The 22,551-nt window shown below is 38.5% G+C and overlaps 1 protein-coding gene across 5 annotated transcripts; it reads right to left on the minus strand.

Annotated features, from left to right (window-relative positions):
* Positions 1-637: 637 nt before the first annotated feature.
* Positions 638-21,775, minus strand: LOC110049688 (putative ATP-dependent RNA helicase DDX27). 5 transcript variants are annotated; one of them, XM_089297582.1, is made up of 24 exons: positions 21,631-21,775; positions 21,410-21,559; positions 21,165-21,224; positions 19,181-19,301; positions 17,914-17,984; positions 16,336-16,470; positions 14,720-14,815; positions 13,355-13,460; positions 10,996-11,108; positions 10,141-10,201; positions 9,512-9,662; positions 8,786-8,885; positions 7,907-8,048; positions 6,415-6,551; positions 5,800-5,898; positions 5,124-5,206; positions 4,138-4,232; positions 3,854-3,939; positions 2,717-2,837; positions 2,517-2,599; positions 1,740-1,857; positions 1,491-1,602; positions 1,260-1,322; positions 638-771 (listed from the first exon to the last, which is right to left on the minus strand). In XM_089297582.1, exons 1-24 carry the CDS (start codon positions 21,721-21,723, stop codon positions 756-758), a joined length of 2,412 nt encoding a protein of 803 aa, XP_089153708.1. In that variant the 5' UTR covers positions 21,724-21,775; the 3' UTR covers positions 638-755. The 5 variants fall into 5 exon arrangements, with proteins under 5 accessions (XP_089153708.1, XP_089153707.1, XP_089153710.1 ...); XM_089297581.1 differs by having other exon boundaries at positions 1,491-1,605; XM_089297584.1 differs by lacking the exon at positions 16,336-16,470.
* Positions 21,776-22,551: the final 776 nt, after the last annotated feature.

Consider the following 22,551-nt stretch of genomic DNA (forward strand, 5'->3'; position numbering starts at 1 on the left):
TATTGTTTCGTTCAGATATGGATTGAGCGGGTAACATAATGACCGGTTCGCTACATGATCGCTCCCAAAAGCGTACAGCGATCGTTGCGAACACATCGACACCACTCCCCAGCCATATACTTAAAGGAGCTCAGTCACGGTAGTTTGGATTATTTTGGCTATGTTCAAAATTACCTTTGAATTGAAGGAATCCTGAAAATAGTAGTTTACTAGGATAGTAAAACACCAAAGAGATAATAATAACCCAAAAAGGAACACGGATGGAGGAGATTAACACGGATTACACAAAACAAACTTGAAAAATTTTAGGCTAAACTTTTCAAAAGGCGCAAACCGTGACGTAGAAACCACTCTCCAGCGACCGTTAGTCATAAGGAGCGCCCACGTTCACAACAACTCCAATCATGCAGCACTCAGTCAAAAGCGCGGGAAAAAGACGCGCGGTTTTAGTGAGTATACCTGATTGGTTGACAAAAATCAATCCGTACAATAATTCCTACTTTCTTTCGAAAAGTTCAATTTATTGAAACACGGCGATTTTCAGATAGGCTTTCTTCCAAAACCATTACAAATAAAGGGTCCAATACTCAGGGCAACAAGTCATGGGAACTGAATTGAGAAATAACAAGACGTACTCTGTGGCTCTACACCTTGACAGCGAGGAACTCATGATCTTTAATTTCTCTCCGGTGATTCAATGGATTCAGTTTAAAATAAAAATTTATTCAGTTTCGGCTCTTGCAACTGTACTCAGGTCATCTTCTCTTGTATCTACAACAAAAGGACAGAGACGAGTAAGTAAGGCATGAATTTCTAGCCAATCCATTCCTGAAAAGCAATGATGTCACCAAAATAAAGCTAATCCCGCCAGCTATGCAGGTTAGGTTGCTGTAAAGGCTTTCAAGACCTTTGCTTTCTTACCAGAGACTTGGAAACCAAATGGGAATGACTGGCTGATGGCAAGTCGTAAAGGAACAAAAATTAATTTGTAGGTTGTATAGTTGAGTTCCAGTCGTATCCTGTTATAGTGTCAAACGGGCTAAATTTGGCTTCAATGAGTTCGGAGAAGTACAGTTCTCGAAGCGTGTGCATTGACGTGTATCACAAGTCAAATTTCATGAATGGAAACAGGGATTTCCCATTATTTTTCGACACTGAGTGGACATAAACCCCTTCTCGTCACATAGGACCACTTACGACACTATGTATCCTACGACTTGGTTCGCTCTTTGTAAAGTGAACGTCCAGGTGAAACAAACCTTTTCTTTGATTTAAACCTTCCTGGACTTTTCTTGAACTTCTTTGAATCATCGGGTCTTGAGCTAAATAATACAGTAAAAAATAAAGAGCTTTAAACATGGGTATTTACCTGTCATACACAAAACGTCCATGTTTTGAACAGCGCGTGACTAGCCTAGAAGACTAAACTATTAACCATTCGTCTATGACAAGGCCAATGCAATGGCAGAATTCTCTTAAAAGTAACAAACCTCTGTCTGAAGGTTTTTAGCGCTTTTTTGCTTGTATCCGTGAGTTCTTTGTCAAATGCCTTGAGCCGTGAACCACCAGCAGCGGCAGCACTCTTCGTTTTTGATGATTTTCCTGCTGAGGCGAGGAAAAAAAGTTAATATTTACAACAACACCTTTGACAAGAACCAGAATTACCACAAAATCACAATTTCTGGCGCGCAAGATGTGGTATTTCATGAATAGGAAAGAAAATTTTCAGATATACAAACCTTTAGAGTTGAAATCGGGTTTGTCCGGCGGGAAGGCGTGCAAGCGTTTCTTTTTTTTCGACCGCTTGACCTCTCGTGCGATGAATTCCATCTCTTTTCGCTTCTTCTTATCCTCTTCCTAAAAACAAATATCATATAGTACCCTCTGTAAACAGACGTTAACGCATTGATAACAGTTTGGGGTTACCATTTCCGGCGTTAAACGAGAGCAGGGCAGGGTAGGTCGTGCCGTCTAGTGGATAGGATGTGAAAAAAAATTGTTTTCAAGAAGCCTCCGTAACAAGAGTTGCCGCATTTTGGGCGCGCAATAACTGCAGTTTTTGTCCCCGCCTTCAATTTTCGCGCGGCAAAAATGCAGAAAGCCCTACATGGTCCGTACGGGAACGATTGTTCCGCAGGCTACCTTTTAAGGCTGGGGGTTGAGTACAATATTACTTTCTTTGGATGGGTTGCTAGTACACCACATACTAACCTTCAGCAACACTTAATTTTACTCATGGGTGAGGAGAGAAAGAGGCGATATGAGAGTGAAGTGTTTTGAGCTTACAGTGGACTTAATGAACTAAAGTCCAAAGCGTTAACCATTAAATCATTTAATAATGACAGCACCACATTGTTAAAGAGACTTGCATGGAAATAGGGTATACACCTAACGTGGTTCGTTGATATGCTGTTTTTACTAAAACCGGAGGATATTTTAAGTTAGAAGCAATTGTCACATCTCCGTATCGTAAAGTAAAAAGGAAAACAACGGAACTCTGAAAACGGCAGCCTCACGTTTTCATTTGCGCTGACTGCAATCCTTCCTTTCTTGTTTTCATTTTTGGGTTTCTTGCTGGCTGGTCCGTTTGCTGCTTTGTCTGCGGACAAAAACACATATACAAGGAAAGTGAAATTTCACTTCTGAGTCACAACTGATTTGCGCAAGTTAAAACTGTCCAACACTTCAAATTCAGCTGATCTAATAGATCGTTTACCAGACTTTCTTTTTAGGTCTGCCTTGCTTTGAAACCACACCCGCGGAGACCTGGAGAAGATCTCTTCTTCGTGTTCAATAAGGTTCCGTGCTTTATTCATCTCCATCTCTGAGATTCTCAGCTGAAGGGGGAATTAAAACAAACTGAGTTAAAAGGGAATTTTAAGTTGAAAAATAATCGGACATCAGGTCAACAGAATAGTGTGATGTTCCAGTATTGTTCAATACATACATACATACATACATACATACATACATACATACTTTATTTGCAACTCCCCAAAGGGGCTTTTCAGTTACAAAAGGAATAAAAAAGATAAAAATACGTCAATTAAAATGAATAAACAAACTGGGTAAGGAATCTAAAATTCAATGTTGGCGAATGTCATTGTTGGCGAATGTCATTTTTTAAAAATTTTTGAGCCACAGAACCGCTCAAAAAGAAGTTATCCCTTCTCTCGAGGCTCGTCTCCTTTCTCTAGAGATGCGTCTCGTTTCTCTCAAGTGTCGCCGCGTTTCACTCGAGAGGCGTCTCGCGCCTCACGCGACTTGTCTCGTATTTCTCGAGACGCGTCTCGTTGATCGCCGTTTACACTGGCCTCGATCTTTTTCTCCAGAGAAAAATCTCAAAGCCGAAGGAAGCAGGCCTAGCTAAACAAACAATGGATCATGAGTGACTCAGAGACCAAGTCGAATTCATGTTACTATAATAAATATTCTCCACCCTGATCGGTTTATTCGGATCTTTGGCATCTAAGCAATTATGGCAGTTCACTTAACAGATACGTTAACAGATGAGATCATTTCGTGTAGTTAGTATAGTTAGTTGGCGGTCCCATGGCACATAAACAAAGGACACTGCGAGAACCGACAAGCCGGTTTATAGTATGACGACGTCAATATCAGTTTTGTCATTTGAGTTTGCTGTTTTGCGGGCTCCCCCTTCACGGACATGTTTTTATTTCTCTTGAATGCTGGAGGCTACGGCGAGAATCCGCTGTACACGTATTCGAGACTAGGTGAAACTCTGGTCCCCAGATCCCTTATGGACAGAACCACAAGAGATCTGGTCACAAGATCAACTAAGTGCTTGTTATCCTTGTGAGAGGCCAGCCACGCCTAATCACTACATGCCTACCTCTTTTTCTTCGCTTTCTTGTTTCAAAATTTCCTTCAAGTCCTTCTCGAGTCCTTGAATCTTGCTTTTATATTTCTCAATCACCTCTGGGGATAAAAAAATTAAAAACTTGCAGATCAGGTCTAGGAACGACTTTAACTCAAAAGTTAAACATGCCAAAACAGTCAATAATTTTAGAGACAGCATTTTTGAGTGTGTAGGACATGAAGCCCACAGCAACATATGAGCAAGTTAACTGGAGAAAACGAATAACAACAACAACAAAAATCAACTTCTTTTCTCACCTGTAGGGACTATTCTACTTTTCACTGGTGTCTTGGCTAATTTTACAATTTCCTTCAGCAGTTTTCTTTCTTTTTCTCCGACTAGCGAAACAGATCTGCAAAAGGGAAATGGGCATAAACAGCTAGGAAATGAGCAAAAATAAGAAACAACACAGTTTACAGCGACAACACAAAGGTTTACTCAAAAGTGTTTTTCTCTTTCAAAGGACTTCTCCCTAATGATGCTTTGCCTGCCACAATACTGAGATAAGAGAGACAAGAACATGACCAACATAACATTTAACAATTGCGCTAAATGTGTGGACGTGTGTTTTAAAATACTGATACAAGGCCAGGAAAATTCACTACGTGCCGTTTCACCCTCGCGAAATTCCACCATGATTCGATTCCCAGTTGCGAAAAATCGCTAGACTGAGTTATCGTGTTTGAAAACTGTCGTATGAGATTTCGTTTAAGTCATAGAAATATTGCAGGTATTTTGTTTGAAGCGCTGATATTCCACCTACATTTCAGCGAGGCGTCATGGTCATTCGCGTCGAAATTACGACGAAATATCAGCGAAATTTCGGGAGAACAATGCACGAGTTTGAACGATACTGTATTGACAAAAGTTTTTTGTGTCTGGCCTCCAATTAATGGTTAATTTCGTCATGACATTCTCAAAGTAGCTGGAATCCACGAGACGTAGCTGATTGGATCCACAGACAATATCGATCGGATAAGAAAAATCGTAAACACCGCTGGCACTTCTATCTACGTTGTACTAGCCTACGATCAGAAATCTTGTTTGCGTTTCACGCGAGCGAGGAAACCGCGGGTTACGGGACCCACACAAGAGAGTCTTCCTGCAGGCCATTCACGGTCACACCAGGAAACGAACACCACCGATTTCCCCTTGGCTTGCAGTGATAGGGACAGTCATTTAAAACGTTAAGTATTACATGTCAGCTTGCAGTGCACGGTAGAGACATTAATTAACCACATACCTTCCACTGCGTCCCGCCCGAGCTGTTCTTCCAACTCTGTGAATATACTGCTTCAGCGTCGGCGGAAGGTTGGCGTTAATGACCTGTTAAATCGAGCAATAAAAACAATTACAAAACTCTATTTAAGTGTCAAATGTATTTAGCACTGTAGAATTCATTACAAATAGAGCCTACGAATCCCAACTGGTGGGAGGTTGGCCAGTTGGCTATTTACACAACGCAGTTGAGGAGTTGAACTTGGGACTACCGAGAACAAAGTCAAAAAGCGATAGGGTGGAGGATCCTCCAGATTTCAAATCCAGCACCCTTAACCATTTGGCCATACCGCCTCCTAGCCATGCAATTCACTAATCACAAGCGCACTATCCTAAGTGCACGAGACGAAACGCCGCGTCAGACTAGCCACGAACATTTCACAAGTATTTGGCAATTGTTTGCTTCTGCACTATCCTAAGGTTGAGTAAACAGTAACTATGCCAGCGTTGTTACACAAGACGGAAGCTCTTCCGAGTAGCTTCAGTGTCACTGACCAACTCAGTAACACTCTTGTTCTCCAAATACACCTTGATAAATAGGATTTTGAGGTGGGAGGAGTGGGGGAGGGCCAAAAGTGAACACGGTTTTAACGATGTCCATCTACGGGTTCATGGCGTCTGGTCTCCTAGCTTACACTTACCGTTTTCACTCCTAAAATATCCAGTCCTCTAGATGCTAAGTCCGTAGCTACAAGAATGTCAACTTCGCCGGCCTTGAATTTCCTTAAAGCTTCCAGCCTCTGAAAGAATAACAAGGAAAAGAAAAAGGGTCAGAGGCCATTGAAGAGGTAAACTATACCAGTCGTTTAATCAGTTTTTAAGCATTTCAACACGAACACAAGGACAAATGGTCTCTTGGTCAATTCCTACTTTTCAGATGCACAAAAACTCTTTCCCTCTAAAACGCTAGCTGCCCGCTTGTCTGGCAAAACAGCAGCCCTTGATTTGGAGGAACTACCGACCTTAAGTAAACTGAGAAAAACACCTTTGTGACTAGCCATGTGTGCCTAAAGGCACGCGTACACGCGATGGAAAAACACGCTAAGGTCAAGAAAATGGGATAAACGACATGAGAAGTAAGCTTCTCCCTATTCCCGCTGGCAGTTTCTCCGCTCGTGTTATATGCAGCTCAGAGGTAATGTGAGAGGAAAATAATGCCTCTGAAACAACTACAAAGGAACGCTAGCAAAAATGTCACGGAACAGCGCTGTAATTGTGCCAAAGTTGAATAAATGTAACGCGAAATCGTCACGCACCTGTAATTGTGTCAAGTTTCCATGGAGCTCTTCCACGTTCAATCCCAGCAGCCCTAAGATTATTCTCAGTCTGTGAGCTGACGTTTTAGTTTGCAAAAATATCAGGCAATGTTCGTTGAACGTTCTACTGCATAGTGCTGCAAGCAATGAAGTAACAACACGTCAATATACAAGGTTTTATCTTTACTTAGGCCTCTGCTCGGCATTTATGCCGCCAAAAAGGATGCTTGTTCATCATTAGTTACAAACGGAAAAGTACGTATAAGCGGATGTGAAGCAAGAATAAACGAAAACGATACAGTCTTATTCATATCTCTATATACGGGAGAACTGCAGCCGAGAATAACAAGCCAGTGCGTTTTCGGTCAGCGGTGACCCAGCGCCTCGTTTTTATTGTGCTTATGCGTCCAAGTTCGATAATAAATGGTTTCTGAACATGCCTACAGAGTTTGACCGCTTTGATTAACGCTGGTTCATACATTCTTTGCACTGACCAATAGGATCGTGACTTCAGGGAACGAGATCTCTAGTTTCCCTGTGCAGTCCCTGAGCTACATTCTTTTGTTGCCATGCTCACTTTCATAGTGACGTGAAAATATCGCGTTCAGTCAATGGTGTTTCCATTTTCTGTAAGTTTCCAGTCCTTCAGAGTAACTCACAACACACTGGACGTTTCCAGCGGGCTACCATAATCCGGACAGGATGTGAAGTTTATATGAAATAATTCATATATGAACAGCGGTTGTAGATGAAAGTGAAGAATGATCATCGCAGTAAATTTTACTGAAAAAATCAGGGCTTCAACGGGATTCGAACCCGTGACCTCCGCGATACCGGTGCGATGCTCTACCAACTGAGCTATGAAGCCACACATTGGGAGCGAGGTCAACTTATTGAGTTCATATCTTCCCGTGAGTAGTGAAATGATGTGAAGTTTATATGAAATAATTCATATATGAACTGCGGTTGTAGATGAAAGTGAAGAATGATCATCGCAGTAAATTTTCCAATTTAAGCAATTGGAAAGAAGAAGCCTGAAAAAAACAGGGCTTCAACGGGATTCGAACCCGTGACCTCCGCGATACCGGTGCGATGCTCTATCAACTGAGCTATGAAGCCACACATTGGGAGCGAGGTCAATTTATTTGAGTTCATATCTTCTCGTGAGTAGTGAACTTCACATCATTTCACTACTCACGGAAAGATATGAACTCTATAAATTGACCTCGCTCCCAATGTGTGGCTTCATAGCTCAGTTGATAGAGCATCGCACCGGTATCGCGGAGGTCACGGGTTCGAATCCCGTTGAAGCCCTGATTTTTTCAGGCTTCTTCTTTCCAATTGCTTAAATTGGAAAATTTACTGCGATGATCATTCTTCACTTTCATAACCCGGACAATCACGTGTACTAGATGAAATAATATTCTGTCATCGTTGTTGAAAAAAATACGATTTGCCTTCAATGAGATATACATATATGTACACTCTGTACCTGTGATAATAGCTAAGCGATCTTCTTCTCTGTTACTCCTGATCCTTACAAACTCCTGGCGCAAGTTATGAGCGACGTCGGTATTATTGTCAACAAACAGGCGCACGGGCTGATTCAATGAAAGACTGACAAGCTCTTCAACCTAAAAATACCATAGACAGAACTTTAACACAAGTATTAACCGTTTCTAATGTTCATAACAGCCACATCTATAACTAAACTTTGATAGTCAACAACACTTTAAAGGTTTCGAGTCTTTCAAGGCCTCAATGATGGCTTCAATGCAAGCCACTTGTAGGATATTCCATAGCATGCCACTCGAAAGCGTTGCACAATCAGTACAGTTGGACCCTGCTAATTCGAACTCGCTTATTTCGAAATCCCCATTATTTCGAACTCAAAACCACTTCCCTTCGATTTTCCCTTCAGTCATTTTTTTCTATCGGCTGTTTCAAACTCCGGTTATTTCAAACTAATTTTCGTTTCCCCTGAGAGTTTGAAATAGCGAGGATGAACTGCATGTATATTCAAACAGGAGAGGACAGAAGGTTTACAAGAGAGTTTTTTTTTCCACATACGCTTTATTTCCAAGGTTATCCCTTTCAAGTTATTTTTAGATCATTATCCCAGGAGGGTATACAAAAAGCCAATCCGTCGACGCAAATTTTGATCACGTGGGCAGTCAACGTCGCTTGTAAACACAGTTTCATTCTCCACGAAACCATCCATGCAACATGAAGTAACATTATCCGCAGAAGAACTGGAATCTATGCCTAAGAACAACTTAGGTGGGATTTCTTGGGAAAAAGGTTCTCTTATTCTTCATCATATCTCAATTCAAAGAAAACAAATTTATATTTACAAATTTAACCATTTTACCTCATCTGTCATTGTTGCTGAGAATAGCATTGTTTGCCTTCCACGTGGACTGAGCTTCATAATTTCCTCCATCTGGTCTTTAAAGTTCTCATCTAGCATTCTGAAGACGGGAAAAACAACTGAAATGTTACAGTATTGTTGTATGAAAACCACAAATGGCGCAATTCACAAATTAATTCCTAATTTAAACATCAAAGGTACAAGTAAGGTAAGGTAAAGTCTGCATGCGAGCCAAGTGGCCCATCAGGCCGGAGCTTATCCCGGTTTCTGTAGCATGAAGCGACTAGGAGTATTTCTACTCCCCCCTGGATGGGATGCTAGTCCATCGCAGGGTTACCCCCAGCATTAAGTTCGCCGGTATCCATTTATACACCTGGGTGGAGAGAGGCACTGTGAGAGTAAAGTGTCTTGCCCAAGAACACAACACAATGTCCCCGGCCAGGGCTCGAACCCGGACCGCTCGATCCGGAGACGAGCGCACTAACCATGAGGCCACCGCGCCTCCCACCAAAGGTACAAGTACAATGTACAAAATACAAACAATCTTTATTTTACTTAAGTTTGAGTCAACTAGTATTTTGGCAACATATATTTCAAATGCATGTATACAGCTACGAAACAAATACATGTACGAGGGATCAAGTTGCAACCCAAGGCAGAATATCTACAAAGGGACTGATTTTAAATGTACAGTATGTGAGTCATTTTGTCATCAGTTTGTTTTACCTGTCAGCTTCATCCAGCACTATTATCTCCACGGTTTGCAGGTTAAATGACGGGGTGTTATGCAAGTGATCCACAAGTCTCCCAGGAGTAGCAATCACGATGTCAGGTCCTTTACGTAATGCTGCTTCCTGGCTCTTCCCATCCAAGCCCCCTGGAAAGAGTTTGGGACAGAACAACACAGCAATGACAAGGAATCTGTAACATTTTTTTAACACCGGATTCAGAGTAATACATGAACATGAGTGAAATTAAATAAGTTAAAAATGTTTTTCTCACGCACAGCTGGGGCCTGGGTATTGGTCATGTGACCTGTGGCATGGGCAGTTGTTTCTGTTGCATTTGCCATTGCTGACTTTCCCACCCACCCACCCACCCGAAGATTTTAAGTTCTTATGCAATGCCAGTATTTTTTTTTCCCTGACAACTTCTTGACCTGTGGAAAACTTCCTCTGGAAAGTCTACCTGTTCGACTTTGGAAGGCAAAAACTCTCACAAGCCTATGACTGAAGTGGTTTCTTTAACTATCAAATACGTTCATGGTTGTAAATACACACTCAGAATTCATGGAAAGCAGGCTTATTATCAACTTAAAAGATTACTAATGTTTAGCATAACTTCAAAACACCCACCTGTAGCCAGGCACACTTGGATGTTGGTGTGTTTGGACAATGCTTTGGTTACAGAATGAATCTGTGATAAAAAGGAATCCCACTGTTTAATACTCCATGTTATGCTCAAAATATTTAGGAAGGAATCCACCACAAGTTCGTTTAGCAAGTGGAAAAAAACTTTGAACCGAGATTGTTTACATTGTATTGGAAACTTCTGTGCGATTGTTTCAAATATCTTCTCAAAAGAAGTCATTTCTAACAACACCAAATGTCGAAAACAAATGTTGAAGTTCATTTGAAACCCTTGAAAGTACTGGTGAAATGACACTGATGATGAAATTTTACCTGTGTTTGCACAATTTCTCTGAACTTTGAAATTTATTTCCTCAAGTTCCCGTGGGAAATTGTTTTTGGTGTTATTTCAGGCAAATGTCTTTATCTTTAGCTTTTAGAAAATACAAAAAGGATTTCAATATACTGAACAATATTCTGGTACAGGAGTTTTGTCCACTTAAAACTTGAAGTTGCCCGATTTCCTATCCGATTTCGTCTGAATTCAACATGAACTCATGCCTGCATACTCAGTCTTTCTTAAAAAGATGGAAAACATTTTCTTCCTGTTGCTATATCGAGTTATATAATATTATTAATAGTTAAACAATCATGAAAGTTCAGTAAACTCGAAAAAGCTTCAGGAACACACATCTTAATCGTCTCGTATTCCAACAACATACCACTTTCTCCCAAATTAAACTTACAATCCCATTTCTATAACTTGACAGAAACACTGAAAATGTTTCTATTTCTTGAACTGTAACTGGCAAATTACATGTATTGACTGTATGCTACTTAAATGTAAGTTGTAAGGAGTACCTGAATGGCCAGCTCTCTCGTGGGAGTTAGAATGAGGACCCTTGTTACTGACGCCTGCTGAGGTCGGTAAATAAGTCGCTCCAATATCGGAAGCATATATGCTGCTGTCTTTCCTAAATGTGTTGTTTGAACAATATCAATACTAATTTGATCCAACATTCTGCTACATGTACCTGTACAGTACATGTCTTTTTAGATTACATTTGTGCCTCTACACTCTGAATAAATGTTCAGTTCTGTGTTCAATTTTTTCACAATAAAAAATTACACACATAATATGTGTTACACAGAAAACATTTTCTGTTTTCTATTAAGTCATTAATAACACGAGTGGAAGTTTAGGAGAACAAGAAATGCTGTACTGTGGTGACAAGAGACAAATCGTTAAGGCTACAGCTTTTTCAAGTTCTCTCAAACTTTCACAAGAGTTTTTATAACTTGAAGGAAACATGAGGAAAATTAATGTTTATCTACACTGTATTGAAAACTCTGGAAGAAAAAGAAAGGAAAATCACTCGAATGTTTATTTGTGTTATCAAAAAGGAAATTCTCTTTGCTTGTGCCATCATTACATCAACGGCTTCTACATAAATACATATCTGTGTTTCTACCCAGTTACAGAAGTATGATGTTTTTGTGCATGCTCTCTTAGAGGGTGTTTTCTAAATTATTCATACAGTGTAGATGCATTATTTTCCAAAGATTCTGTTCTACAATCATGTAACTCAAAATTAAGATAAAAACATTCGCTGGCTAATAAATTTCATAACTGTTTCACACAATCGATTGAAAGTTACATCCTCCAAATTGTACTGAGTTACACCTGCCAACTCTTTCCTAGTTAGAGGTATGACAGGATGAAGACTTCCGCGAAGATGTTCCAAACATTTCCCAGGCTCAGTCCCAAGACGTGTTTTGCAGAATACATTCTTATGAAAATCATGAAATTGCCCAGAGCAATTACCATGATGGTCATTATTTTCCATAATTTGAACCTACATGTATTTTCTGGCATTGGTTCATGCCCAAGGTGTTATAATTGGTGGTTATACAGTGTTCATTGGCTCACTGTACTACACAATGTGAATTTTCCTCAAGGCTCATGTCAATACAACTAGTAGTAATTGTAGATTAAAGAGTGCGTTTGAGTATTGGTAGGTTTGGTATGTTAAAAAAGCAAAAATTCTAGGAACAGCATTTTGTGCCTGAGCTGTAAGGTAGGCATGAAATTGGCTTCCCTTCCGCGGGAGCAAAAACAAATGAATTGATCGCAAAGCACGTGCATACAAGAGGGTTTCTTCTCGTTTATACATTTTACATGGACTGCAGTTGGCAGGCCACATTTAGTTTGCAGTCCACGTTAAATACCTTAGTCCATGTGTTATACCCAGTGCGTAATGCTTAGCCCGCATTTTATACCGAAGTCTGTGTTTTATATCCAGTCCGTAGTCTGCAGTCAGCAGTCCGTGTTTTATACTGACCATGTAAATCGACACAAACGATGCCTGTTCCATCGGTATGCGAGACGACGTGCTTTTATTACCAAAACTAGGACAATTCTTATGTTTACAAACACGACTTTGAATCGTCCTGGCTTTGGGGGAACAGCTACAGGGTACTTTCACTTCTGGAACAATGAAACGGAGGACATGTTGGTGTACCAAAGCAATCCTGTGGGAGTTGAACTCTTTTCCTATGCTTTCAATGGGTTTATGTTACATTATTTGCGCAGAGAAATCTTGGCCAGCGAAGTGAAACTACAAATTTCTCTCTTTAATTTATTCAGCAGATCCAGAAAGCAGCGTTGGTTTTGGCCGAATTAAAAAGAGAAGAGGGTACACAACATGCAGTCAAACTACAGCTTTCTGTTCGCAAGGTTTTTACATGCCATTAACACTTACTTCAAACTTTAATTAAAATAAACAACGTATCCACTACAATCCAGAGTAGGCTGCCTCGACACTCGAAAGTCTGCAATATTGCACAACACTCCAAAGAAAGCACATGGACAAACATGGAGATGACGTCATTCGCCCCTGAGAATTTTTTTTTTTTGGGGGGGGGGGACAAATTGGTGTCCACAGAAAGATACATACAAGGAAACTCAAATTTTGCCGCATTACCCAATTACAACTGTGTTCTCTTGAACGCAATTAGCATAATATTTTCATCACATGTATTTTCTTTTAATTCTCCTGTATAAGTGAACAGGACCAAATTGAGAAAATTATACCACCAATTGCCTTTGTAGTAACAAACCAAAAAAGCCACAACGGGCACCAGTTTTTATTTATTTCTATTAGCTACTGGTTGCTAATAAAGAAAATTAATCTGACCTTGCTTTACTAAAATCACAAACCTGTTCCTGTTGCAGCACATGCACAGATGTCTTTGCCCATCAGAGCCACAGGAATAGTGGAGGCCTGGATAGGCGTAGGATGACTAAATCCCAGATCATTTATAGCCTTTTGAGATAAACAAAGAATTGTGAACTTTACTTATGACGTATCCATACATTATGTGTTAAGCACAAGGGGCATAAATTGAAATGGAAGAGGGTATAATTATGTATTACATGGATCGTAAAGCACAAACCAAAGGAAGAAATCCTGAGGTTAGTAAACACTGTTTATCATATCTCAGGGCTCATGAGAAGTGCCGTGTGGTCATCTGGGACAAAAAGATTCTCTTGTGGAGCAATTAACTCTTCACAAACAGACTTGCCTAATGTCAGAAGAGAGGCCCAGAAAAGTCATCTACCACTCAAGTCATAAAAAGGGATTTCAACAAAAGCAAGCATTCACTTGCCTCGAGCAAGCGAAATTTGAGAGTTATTCTTGTCTGAAGGGCAAGCTCAAATTCAGTTTTTTTTTAGCTTTGTAATAATCTCCCACATTAAACAAAGGAAAGCATTTTAGTTAAGTACATAACAAATGCCTTAACAGCTTTGAGTGGGACCTCATGTACATGTACGGTAAAATGAGTCCTGTAAAATTGACCATTCATTTAGAGTGATCTGTCTGAAAGATAATTAGCATAAAAGTCACTGTTCAAACTGCTTTGATATACCCCTTACTAATACCATGTGATAGAAACTACAGCCAATCAGAGGAGAGGAAAGCCATTGAATACATAAATGTACTTCCCATCATGAGTAGATATGTACATGCCTGCACATTGATTATGTTGGCCTCTGTAAATTCTATGGCAAAATTGGCATAAAATAGTTATAAAACACTTTCCAGTGGTATACCATGGAGTCACTTGACAGCCAGGTTAGGTGAGTGGGTATAATAGCTGTATACCTATAGCATGGTATAAATTATGGTTAACATTTATCAAGTAAGGTTTACATGTGTCAAAGCATTTTCTAGCTCTAGACTGTATAGATCTACAAATAGTGTGGTTCGACATGCAAATTGGCCAACTTGATGATACTGTAAGTTCAATGTTCAAACTCAAATCCACCATGCACAATGTTATAAAATGTGAGTTGTATACTGTAAACATAAATAAATAAATAAATAAATAAATAAATAAATAAACACTATTCACTTGACTCTGAAGATGACTTCCGCTCAGGTTGTCAAAACATCAGTCACTAACAACAGTTCTTTTCAGAACTACCCTCACCCAGACGATCACACTATACGAAATACTTTAATTATTGTTAAATATACATGTACATGTATATCATTCATAATAATTATTATTGTACAATTACCTTGAGTAAAGGTCTTGATAAATTCATAGTTGTAAAAGTTTGATGCATCACTTGCGGAGGAGGTTCTTCAAAAAATTTCCTTTTCTTTTCAGTTATCTGTAACGAGAATTTAAAGATCAAATTATAACTAAAGTGAAAAATTAAACCTGGAAGAGGGATATCTTGCAACCTGAGTCAAACATCATAGGATCTAAATAATAGGCCTTTAACTACTGGAAACAATTTCACCACAGAATCATTCATTCCCTTACTTTGATTACAGTACAGACCAAAGGGATTGCAGTATTACACGCACGTAACATGTGTGTACTACTTGCATATTACACACAGTGACCACGCACTTAACATGCATAAAAAAGGGAAATATATTAAGAAAATGCTGGTAATCAATAACATGACATAGACTTGATATATATTGCATGTAGTCATTCAACTGGAAATCACTACTTGCGTGCAATGAGAACAAAACATTTACTGTGTAGCATTGTGGTTTGAACAAGCGGCGCAAGTGAATGACAGGCGTGTGAGGATTCACATGTATATTTAACAGAGTTTCCCATATTAAACACATAATTTCACTTTTCAATTTGGTTTTTCTTAAACTTTTAAAATTCAGGGTGTCCAGTTCCTATTTTTCCTATTTTTTGAGCAGATTCCTAATAATTTTCTCCTATTTTTAAATGAAACCTCCTATTTTCCCTATTTTTTTGGCTGATTAAGCAGCATGTGTTACAAAATTGAACATGGATTTACAGCCTCAGGTAGATTTTGCATAAAGAAATTGGTGTCATGGCTTTGGTTTTCCTAAATTAACAAAATAATGTAAGGGACAGTGACTTTTTCTCTGTTCTCTGTTGCTTAGAGGATTTCTTTTCATAGCTGTCCTGACAAGATACACTGTTTCCATATTTTTCAATGATTTTCTACTGCACCTATTGTATCTGGCTGTTTGTATCAATATAGTTGAAGTCAACAGATAACATTCTGTATAGACCCATTGAAAGTTATTAAAAATATATTATTACAATTAAGTATCTATACAGTCATGTCTTTACACTGAACTCATGTTCTCTTTATGATCAAATTTGAAACTGGAGATGCTCATGTCATGAGTTTGATGTTCATCGGAGAAAAGAAAGCCAAATTAAGGTTGAACTCATAGTGATACATGTAAGCTATATTAAAGGTGAACTGTCATTTTGAAGTCAAATTAAGGGGTAAACTACAGGTTGTTTTATGTTTAAGTTGAGTGCGCTGCTGGTTTTTATTATATGGAGAAGAGTGTTTTACTGGGAACTAAACCACTTGTAGATTCCATACACCACTTCATCCGGGACCCCAGTGGCGTATTTTCCGTATGTCACCTTTGTGAGTGTCGTATCGTTCAATGAAGTCACGATTCCCGCCTTTTGCTTTTGTTGAATTGGTTTCTCCATATGATAAAAAGAACATTACATGTTGGCTTGAAGATATGAATTTTATGTTCGAGTGGCAAGAACAATATCTCACGAGTGAGCGAAGCGAACGAGTGAGATATTGTTCTTGCCACTCGAACATAAAATTCATATCTTCTCGCCACCTTGTAATATCCTCTATATATGTAACACTTCACTAACCAGATTTGTTCTGTTTGCTATTGTCTGCTGGTTTGATGTTGACGTTTTAAAAAGACAGCTGGTAGTTTCTGAACAAGGTGAAACTGGAGTACCATATTTTCCCATGTATAAGTTGACCTTTCCAGACCTAAAAATCTGTCCAAAAAATTTGCCCTCGACTTATACATGGGTCAAAACTTCAGATCCAAGCGCCAGTCAAATAATTAGCATAATAATTGTCTTTGTGTGTTAACAAACATGTAATAAACGGCAGCACAGTTTACAACGTACATTCGCTTAGCGATCTGTTTCTCTATATCAGAGCCTCAAGTTAAAATGCATCAACATTTATCCTCTAAATGTTAACCTGAATCTTGTGGACACTCACTGGCTCAATTTTGTCATAAAAAACAATATTTTTCCTGTAAATTAAGCTGTAAAGATGCTCAGAGAAAACATCTTTCGCGCTTTGAACTTCTCTGCTTAGTAACCTGGAAGGATACGAGCACATTTTGCCTGTCGTAAAAAGCCACTTTTAATCTCTTCTCACTTAAAAAGGTTCGTTTGAAATCCTTATGTTTGATTTTGTGAGCATTTGACAAAAATTATTGTCGAAAAGCCTGCTTGCAAATGCGCTGCTAAACTGGGTAAAACACTTGTATACGTGCCATACAAGTCACGTAATAAACTTATTGAAACTGCACGTTGAAACTTGCTGTGATTTGTTTTAACTTGACATATCTGTGGTAGCTAGAATATAATTCTTAGAAATACAAGATAAATTTTCCAAGAAATTCTTACCTGGAAATTAAGAAAATCTAGTTTTTGGCCTCAAAAATTGGGGGTCGACTTACACACAGGATTGACTAATACATGGGTAAATACGGTAGTTCAGACATTACTGTTACATGTAAACCCAGGGAATCAGAATTGATGAATTCAGCATATGGGATAACTTACTGTAAGTCTTGCTTTTAAACAAAATTAATGTCATTTTGACAATTGATTGCCAATTTTTTTGATCTTCAACTTTGTCTATTTATAATCTAATGTTAAGAAAACTGATGATGTTATATCCCAATGACAGGTAAGAAGAATTACTTCTAAAATCAAAATGCTTGCATTGTCATATACACATTTGTTACACTGTAAATGGACTAAAGCGGTGATTGGTCTTGCTGATGGGGTGTTGAGAGGCTATCTTTGTTCATCAAATTAGTATTGATTCACCTATTTTTTTTTTCCCTACCTTTTTGAAAGGAAGTTTCTATTTTTCCTATTTTTTTTCCATCATGAGTTCCTATTTTCTTATTTTTCTGAACAAACATGCAGCTGGACACCCTGTTATAATTACAGCAATCCCTGCGGTTTAAAGCAATCCGAAGATTCATTGAAAATATTTTGTACTCCAAAGTGTTTGATGTTTACTGCTGTTCAATATTAACCGGCATTTACCAAATTTATGTTATCAGTACATTAAATTAATCCAATAATTATAAAGATTCTGTCTTGTAATGAAGATAGATCTTTAAGATTTCCAACAAATTTTTAGTGCAAACTGTTCACTAACAAAATGGATTAAAAACAATGCAACCAAACCTTATCAGTAACTTGATCATCTTCAGAGCTGCTTTCCTCTTCATCACAAGGCAAAATAGTATTTGCTGTACCTTCAGTTTACAAAAAAAAGAAAAACAAGTCAATAAAATCCAACTTGAAATTTAGCCATTTTGAAGAAAACTACTTGCATTAAGTATAAAACCACATTCACTTGTTATCAGCTCCATCTAAGATCACTATATTTAAAAATTATAGAAATACAAGACCATAATCTGTAGCTAACAAAATTCAATTTCATACATGTAAGAATAAAGAGACGTCCTTCAAATGGTCCTTCAAAAAGTCTGCATTGTTGCAAAATTTTATTTGAATTTCAAGGATCTCACCATCTCATTTTTTTTTTTACATGTATGTGCATTATGTGCATCGCACAATCTAAAATCTTATACATGTAATACAAAACTGTCATGTTACAGTGTATAAGGTTTCAAATCTGCTGTTAAATATGCAAAAAAGTAGGTAGCATTCTATAGAGTTGCAAAAATTAATAGAAATACATGTACAATTAATTTAATCTAATCTACATACAAATGTATGTAAGAAAATTAAATAGAGGAGAAGGCAACAAGATTCCGCCCAAGCATACAGTGTGATTTTGTTTTGATCCAAATGTCCTCTTTTCATCCGCTAAATAAAGCTAATATATGATTTTTTTTTTATAATAATAGAGGTAAAGAGCTGGATTACATGCAGTTGGCCCAAGACATGTACTTGCTACTCAGATTTTCATGCTTCTTCCGAAGCAACCATCAGGCAACTCTAATGATTGCTTTGGAAGAAGCATAAAACTCTGAGTAGCAAGCAAATGTCTTGGACCAACTAATCCAGCTCTTAACCTCAGTCTATTATTATAAACTGCCATGATTTAACTATTCAGTACTCTAAAGCCAATGAGGATTTCTAGTGTACCTTCTTTTTTTTTATATGCATTTTTGCTTTGAAAAACTTCAATGTTTTCCTGTTTAACCTCCTCTTCTATAGAATTCCATACTATGATTTAGACAAATAACTTGGCACTTGCTATAGTCACTGACATTTATTCAGAGATGTGGGATAATTTGCAGAAAAAAGCTTCTTTAGATGCTTATAATATTTGCATCTTATAAATAACAATGCAACACATGCATTTGTTCTGTGGAACCCTCTTTAAAGCCCTAAACTTTTAAGTTTTGACAATCCCACATCTCAATCCATTTTTTCTTCCCACTTAGAGTAGACATCTCATAAAATTGTGTTCACCACTAACCAATGCTCTCCTCTCCATTTTCTTTGACTGAGTCCAGCTCTTCATGTTTCTCCTCAGTCTCACAACTTTTGTCTTCTTCAGCTTCAGCTATATTCTGTTTATTTTCCCTGTTAGATTTTTTCTGTGCAAATTTAAACACACAAATGCTGTTTTCATCATTGCATCAGCGATGTTGATAGACAAACTTAACTACTGTAAATGCATAATTATGCTTGTCTACATTTGATAACCTTGGAAACAACAGTAACATAAAATGTACCCTTAAGCCATTTCCCTAGCCTCAGATCACCCACAAGCATTATAGAAACAGTTTTGACCTCTTGGTCTCGCAGATGGATGAGTAATGAGCTCTCGCAGATACAGTGTATACAGGTAATTCATGAAAAGAAATAATGCTTTTTGAAAGGATGTACATGTAGTTTCAAATTCACTGTTATTCCACAGGATGTTGTTATGTTAAATCAACTGAAGTTTTTTAGGATAAACTTCTTTTCGGAGGTCAACAAGAGGGACTTAAATGTACAACCTAACGTTTTTACCCAGGCAAATAATATCAGAAAAAGACACTTCTCACAATCTTTTTCTTTTGAATGCATATGTGTAGCTCTTTATTGGAACTTGGAATGAATAAATAATTCCAAATGTTTACCAGTGCAAGTGCCTCCATTCACCTCTTACATGTACTAGCTAGCTGGATACCAAAAACAATTTTTGACCACTGGTAACCTGAGTATCAGACCTTTCTTAGCAAGAAGTTAGGGGTAGGGGGAAATTACAGAGACAGGCCTGACACAAACGTTTTAATTGGCTTACGTCAAACATCCAAAATCTGGATGTTACGCTGATTGGATAATACACAATGCAGTATTACGTCACACTACCGGAAAAGAAAGCATTTCGATCGGTTATAAATTCTTTTCTGTCGGGATATTCATCAGGCTTGTTCAGGACTTGTTATTTCATTGCCGAGCTGAGAGTATTGGTCAGAAAACAGAGCTCTCTTTGTTGAAGGTCTTCGCTGAGCTCCTTCAGCTTCATTTTCACAAGTGCTTTTCTTTTGCCGCTTCACCTTTGGAGTCTTTGCCTTAGGGACCGCCGGCCTCGAACAGGAATTTAACCCCTAGGACTGGCACTCGAAGGAGTTCATGAAGTACTATCCTTCGCCTCGTCGAGTGCCCTCCCACTCGCCAATGCCTCCTGTAACTCTGTGAACATTCGGTAGCAATTCACTATTTTCCTAGTGCATTTTTTGCGAACAGACCTTTTGCTGTCTTCACCATCTTGAATGACAACAAGTCTCAATTTGAGAAGTAATTCCACGAGAATAACAGGTTTTTCACACAAAACATTAGAAAACTCTTTGTTTGAAGTTTTAGAAAACAGCGGTACTGTGGCGACACACTTTCCATACTCTATGTGAAAATTTTTGAGGCAAATTGTGCAAATATTCTCAGAAACCACTACAAGCATGAATGAAACTAGATTATTTGCTCGAAATCTCACCGTTGTGATCTGTGATACATGCAAATTGTAAACATGACAGCCAAAAATGATTCTAATTGGTTAATACGTACACTGACGCTTGTCATGCTATGAGGAGGTGGAAGACTGCAATAAAGACCCTTGTGTCAGGCTTTTCTTTGCCAGGTGTTTCCTCCTCCTACCCCGCGAGTAAGAAAAGCCTGATACTCAGGCTAGACCACTGGCTGCATATACATCTTAGATTTAGTATTTATTATAAACAAAATCAAATACATGTACCACTGTAGGTACTGCTTGAAGTTTATATATTCTGTAGTTTTGCTTGAAATCAAATATAATTACTCGTTATTCCAGACTAAATTTTAAATGAAAACTGCTATCCCATAATGGGTGCAATATAAATCATTTTGCTTATTATTGCGACTTTCTACATTGATAAAATATCTTAATAAACCTCTCTGAGTCTTATGGAATTTTCAGCATATATTTACCAAAGGAATACCTTCCGCCTTGTTTCTCTTCTCTTTGCTATTTTATCCTGAAGACTTGATGAATTAAGATTCTGAAAATAAATGTATTAGCCTTCATTAAACAGTTGATTAAAAAAAATAATTAACACCGCACATAGCATGCAGAGCACGTGGCCATTAATATAATTTTGTAAACATGATGCAAAAATTAAAACGCGATTCCACAGGAAAAACTTGAATTACTTGTAGCTCTTCCCAGCTACATCTATCAACTTACCGACTCTTGTTTCTGCTTAGCAAACTTAATAGCAACGTCGAGATTCCATGGATCTTGAAAATTATCCTCCAATTCTCCTGAGAAGATCTGAAAGTCGTCCTCAAACTGCGATCCGCGTGAGCTCTTCTTGGTTTTCGCTCTCTTCACAGGCTACAGACCAAAAGGAATCTTTTAGAAACGGGCATAAAAGGCGAATATGTTTAAATTTAATGACGACATACCTTCTTTGGTTCTTCGTCGCTATCACTTTCATTATCTAACTGGTCTACATCGTCATCTGATTCTAGAGTTCCAACGAATGGAACAGACGCCATGTTGGATTTATAGGGATTTAGATAAATGAGGGACACGCGGGAGACTGGAACTAGGAACCAAAGAGAAATCTAATAGCAGCGAATTTTCTCCCTTCTTTTTCGTTTTCCTGCCTTTTTCGGCCTTACGTCACATAGAAAAGTGTCACCCGCATTCATCTGATTGGCTAAGAAGTTATAGCGGACGAAAGGTCAAAAGGAGTAAAACGGAGGAACGGAGTAAAATACTCAATTCTACAATCTAACTTCTCCAATACTTCTTTATATCTGGCTCATTTTAGCCCAAAACATTCAAGCAAGTGTTTTCTAACGACACCACTGAATTGAACGATAGTAGAAACCGTGCCAGAAAGTCCCTAACGCCGATCAAGGTCAGGTAAACTGCCGATTGCGCTCATTTGCAAATAATTCGCCACGGATGTAAACAAGCTACCTGGCAGGAACAAAAACTGCGGTTGAAACTATGGATCCATTGAATGAGCAAGAAATTTCACCAATCAAGGATGTTAAAAAGCTAGCTAGGATAGCCGGCAGTGCACCGAGTGATGGCGTGAAAAAACACTTGAAGAAAAATCATATGCTCCCAGTGAAACAGGGAAAAAGTTATTTTCTTTCGTCTGAAGAAGCCTCCGTATGGAGACTAATCCGAGAGGCCTGTAATTGCCCAGATGCTGTGACGCCGCATCGTTCTGATATGAACAGGTATGTGTTGAAAAAGAATTTTAATGCACCAGTGGGGATTAATGGCAAAACTGGATCACCTTGCGTATGTTTGACTGTGATCTACGACATCAAAGACCAAAGGGTGGTTACTGCCTTCCCTTCAATGTG

The sequence above is a fragment of the Orbicella faveolata genome, unplaced genomic scaffold (assembly GCF_042242905.1).
Source record: "Orbicella faveolata isolate gen_17 unplaced genomic scaffold, um_ofav_v1 contig_3, whole genome shotgun sequence".
Lineage (NCBI taxonomy): Eukaryota > Metazoa > Cnidaria > Anthozoa > Scleractinia > Merulinidae > Orbicella > Orbicella faveolata.

Excerpts from the sequence above, each read along its gene's own strand:
- LOC110049688 (XM_089297581.1), bottom strand. The coding sequence starts at position 21,723 with ATGGCGTCTGTTCCATTCGTTGGAACTCTAGAATCAGATGACGATGTA. Across the intron at positions 21,225-21,409 it reads CTAAGCAGAAACAAGAGTCG|AATCTTAATTCATCAAGTCT; the intron begins GTAAGTTGATAG and ends ATTTATTTTCAG. Across the intron at positions 16,471-17,913 it reads ATGATCAAGTTACTGATAAG|ATTTTTAGGTCTGGAAAGGT; the intron begins GTTTGGTTGCAT and ends TTTTTTGGACAG.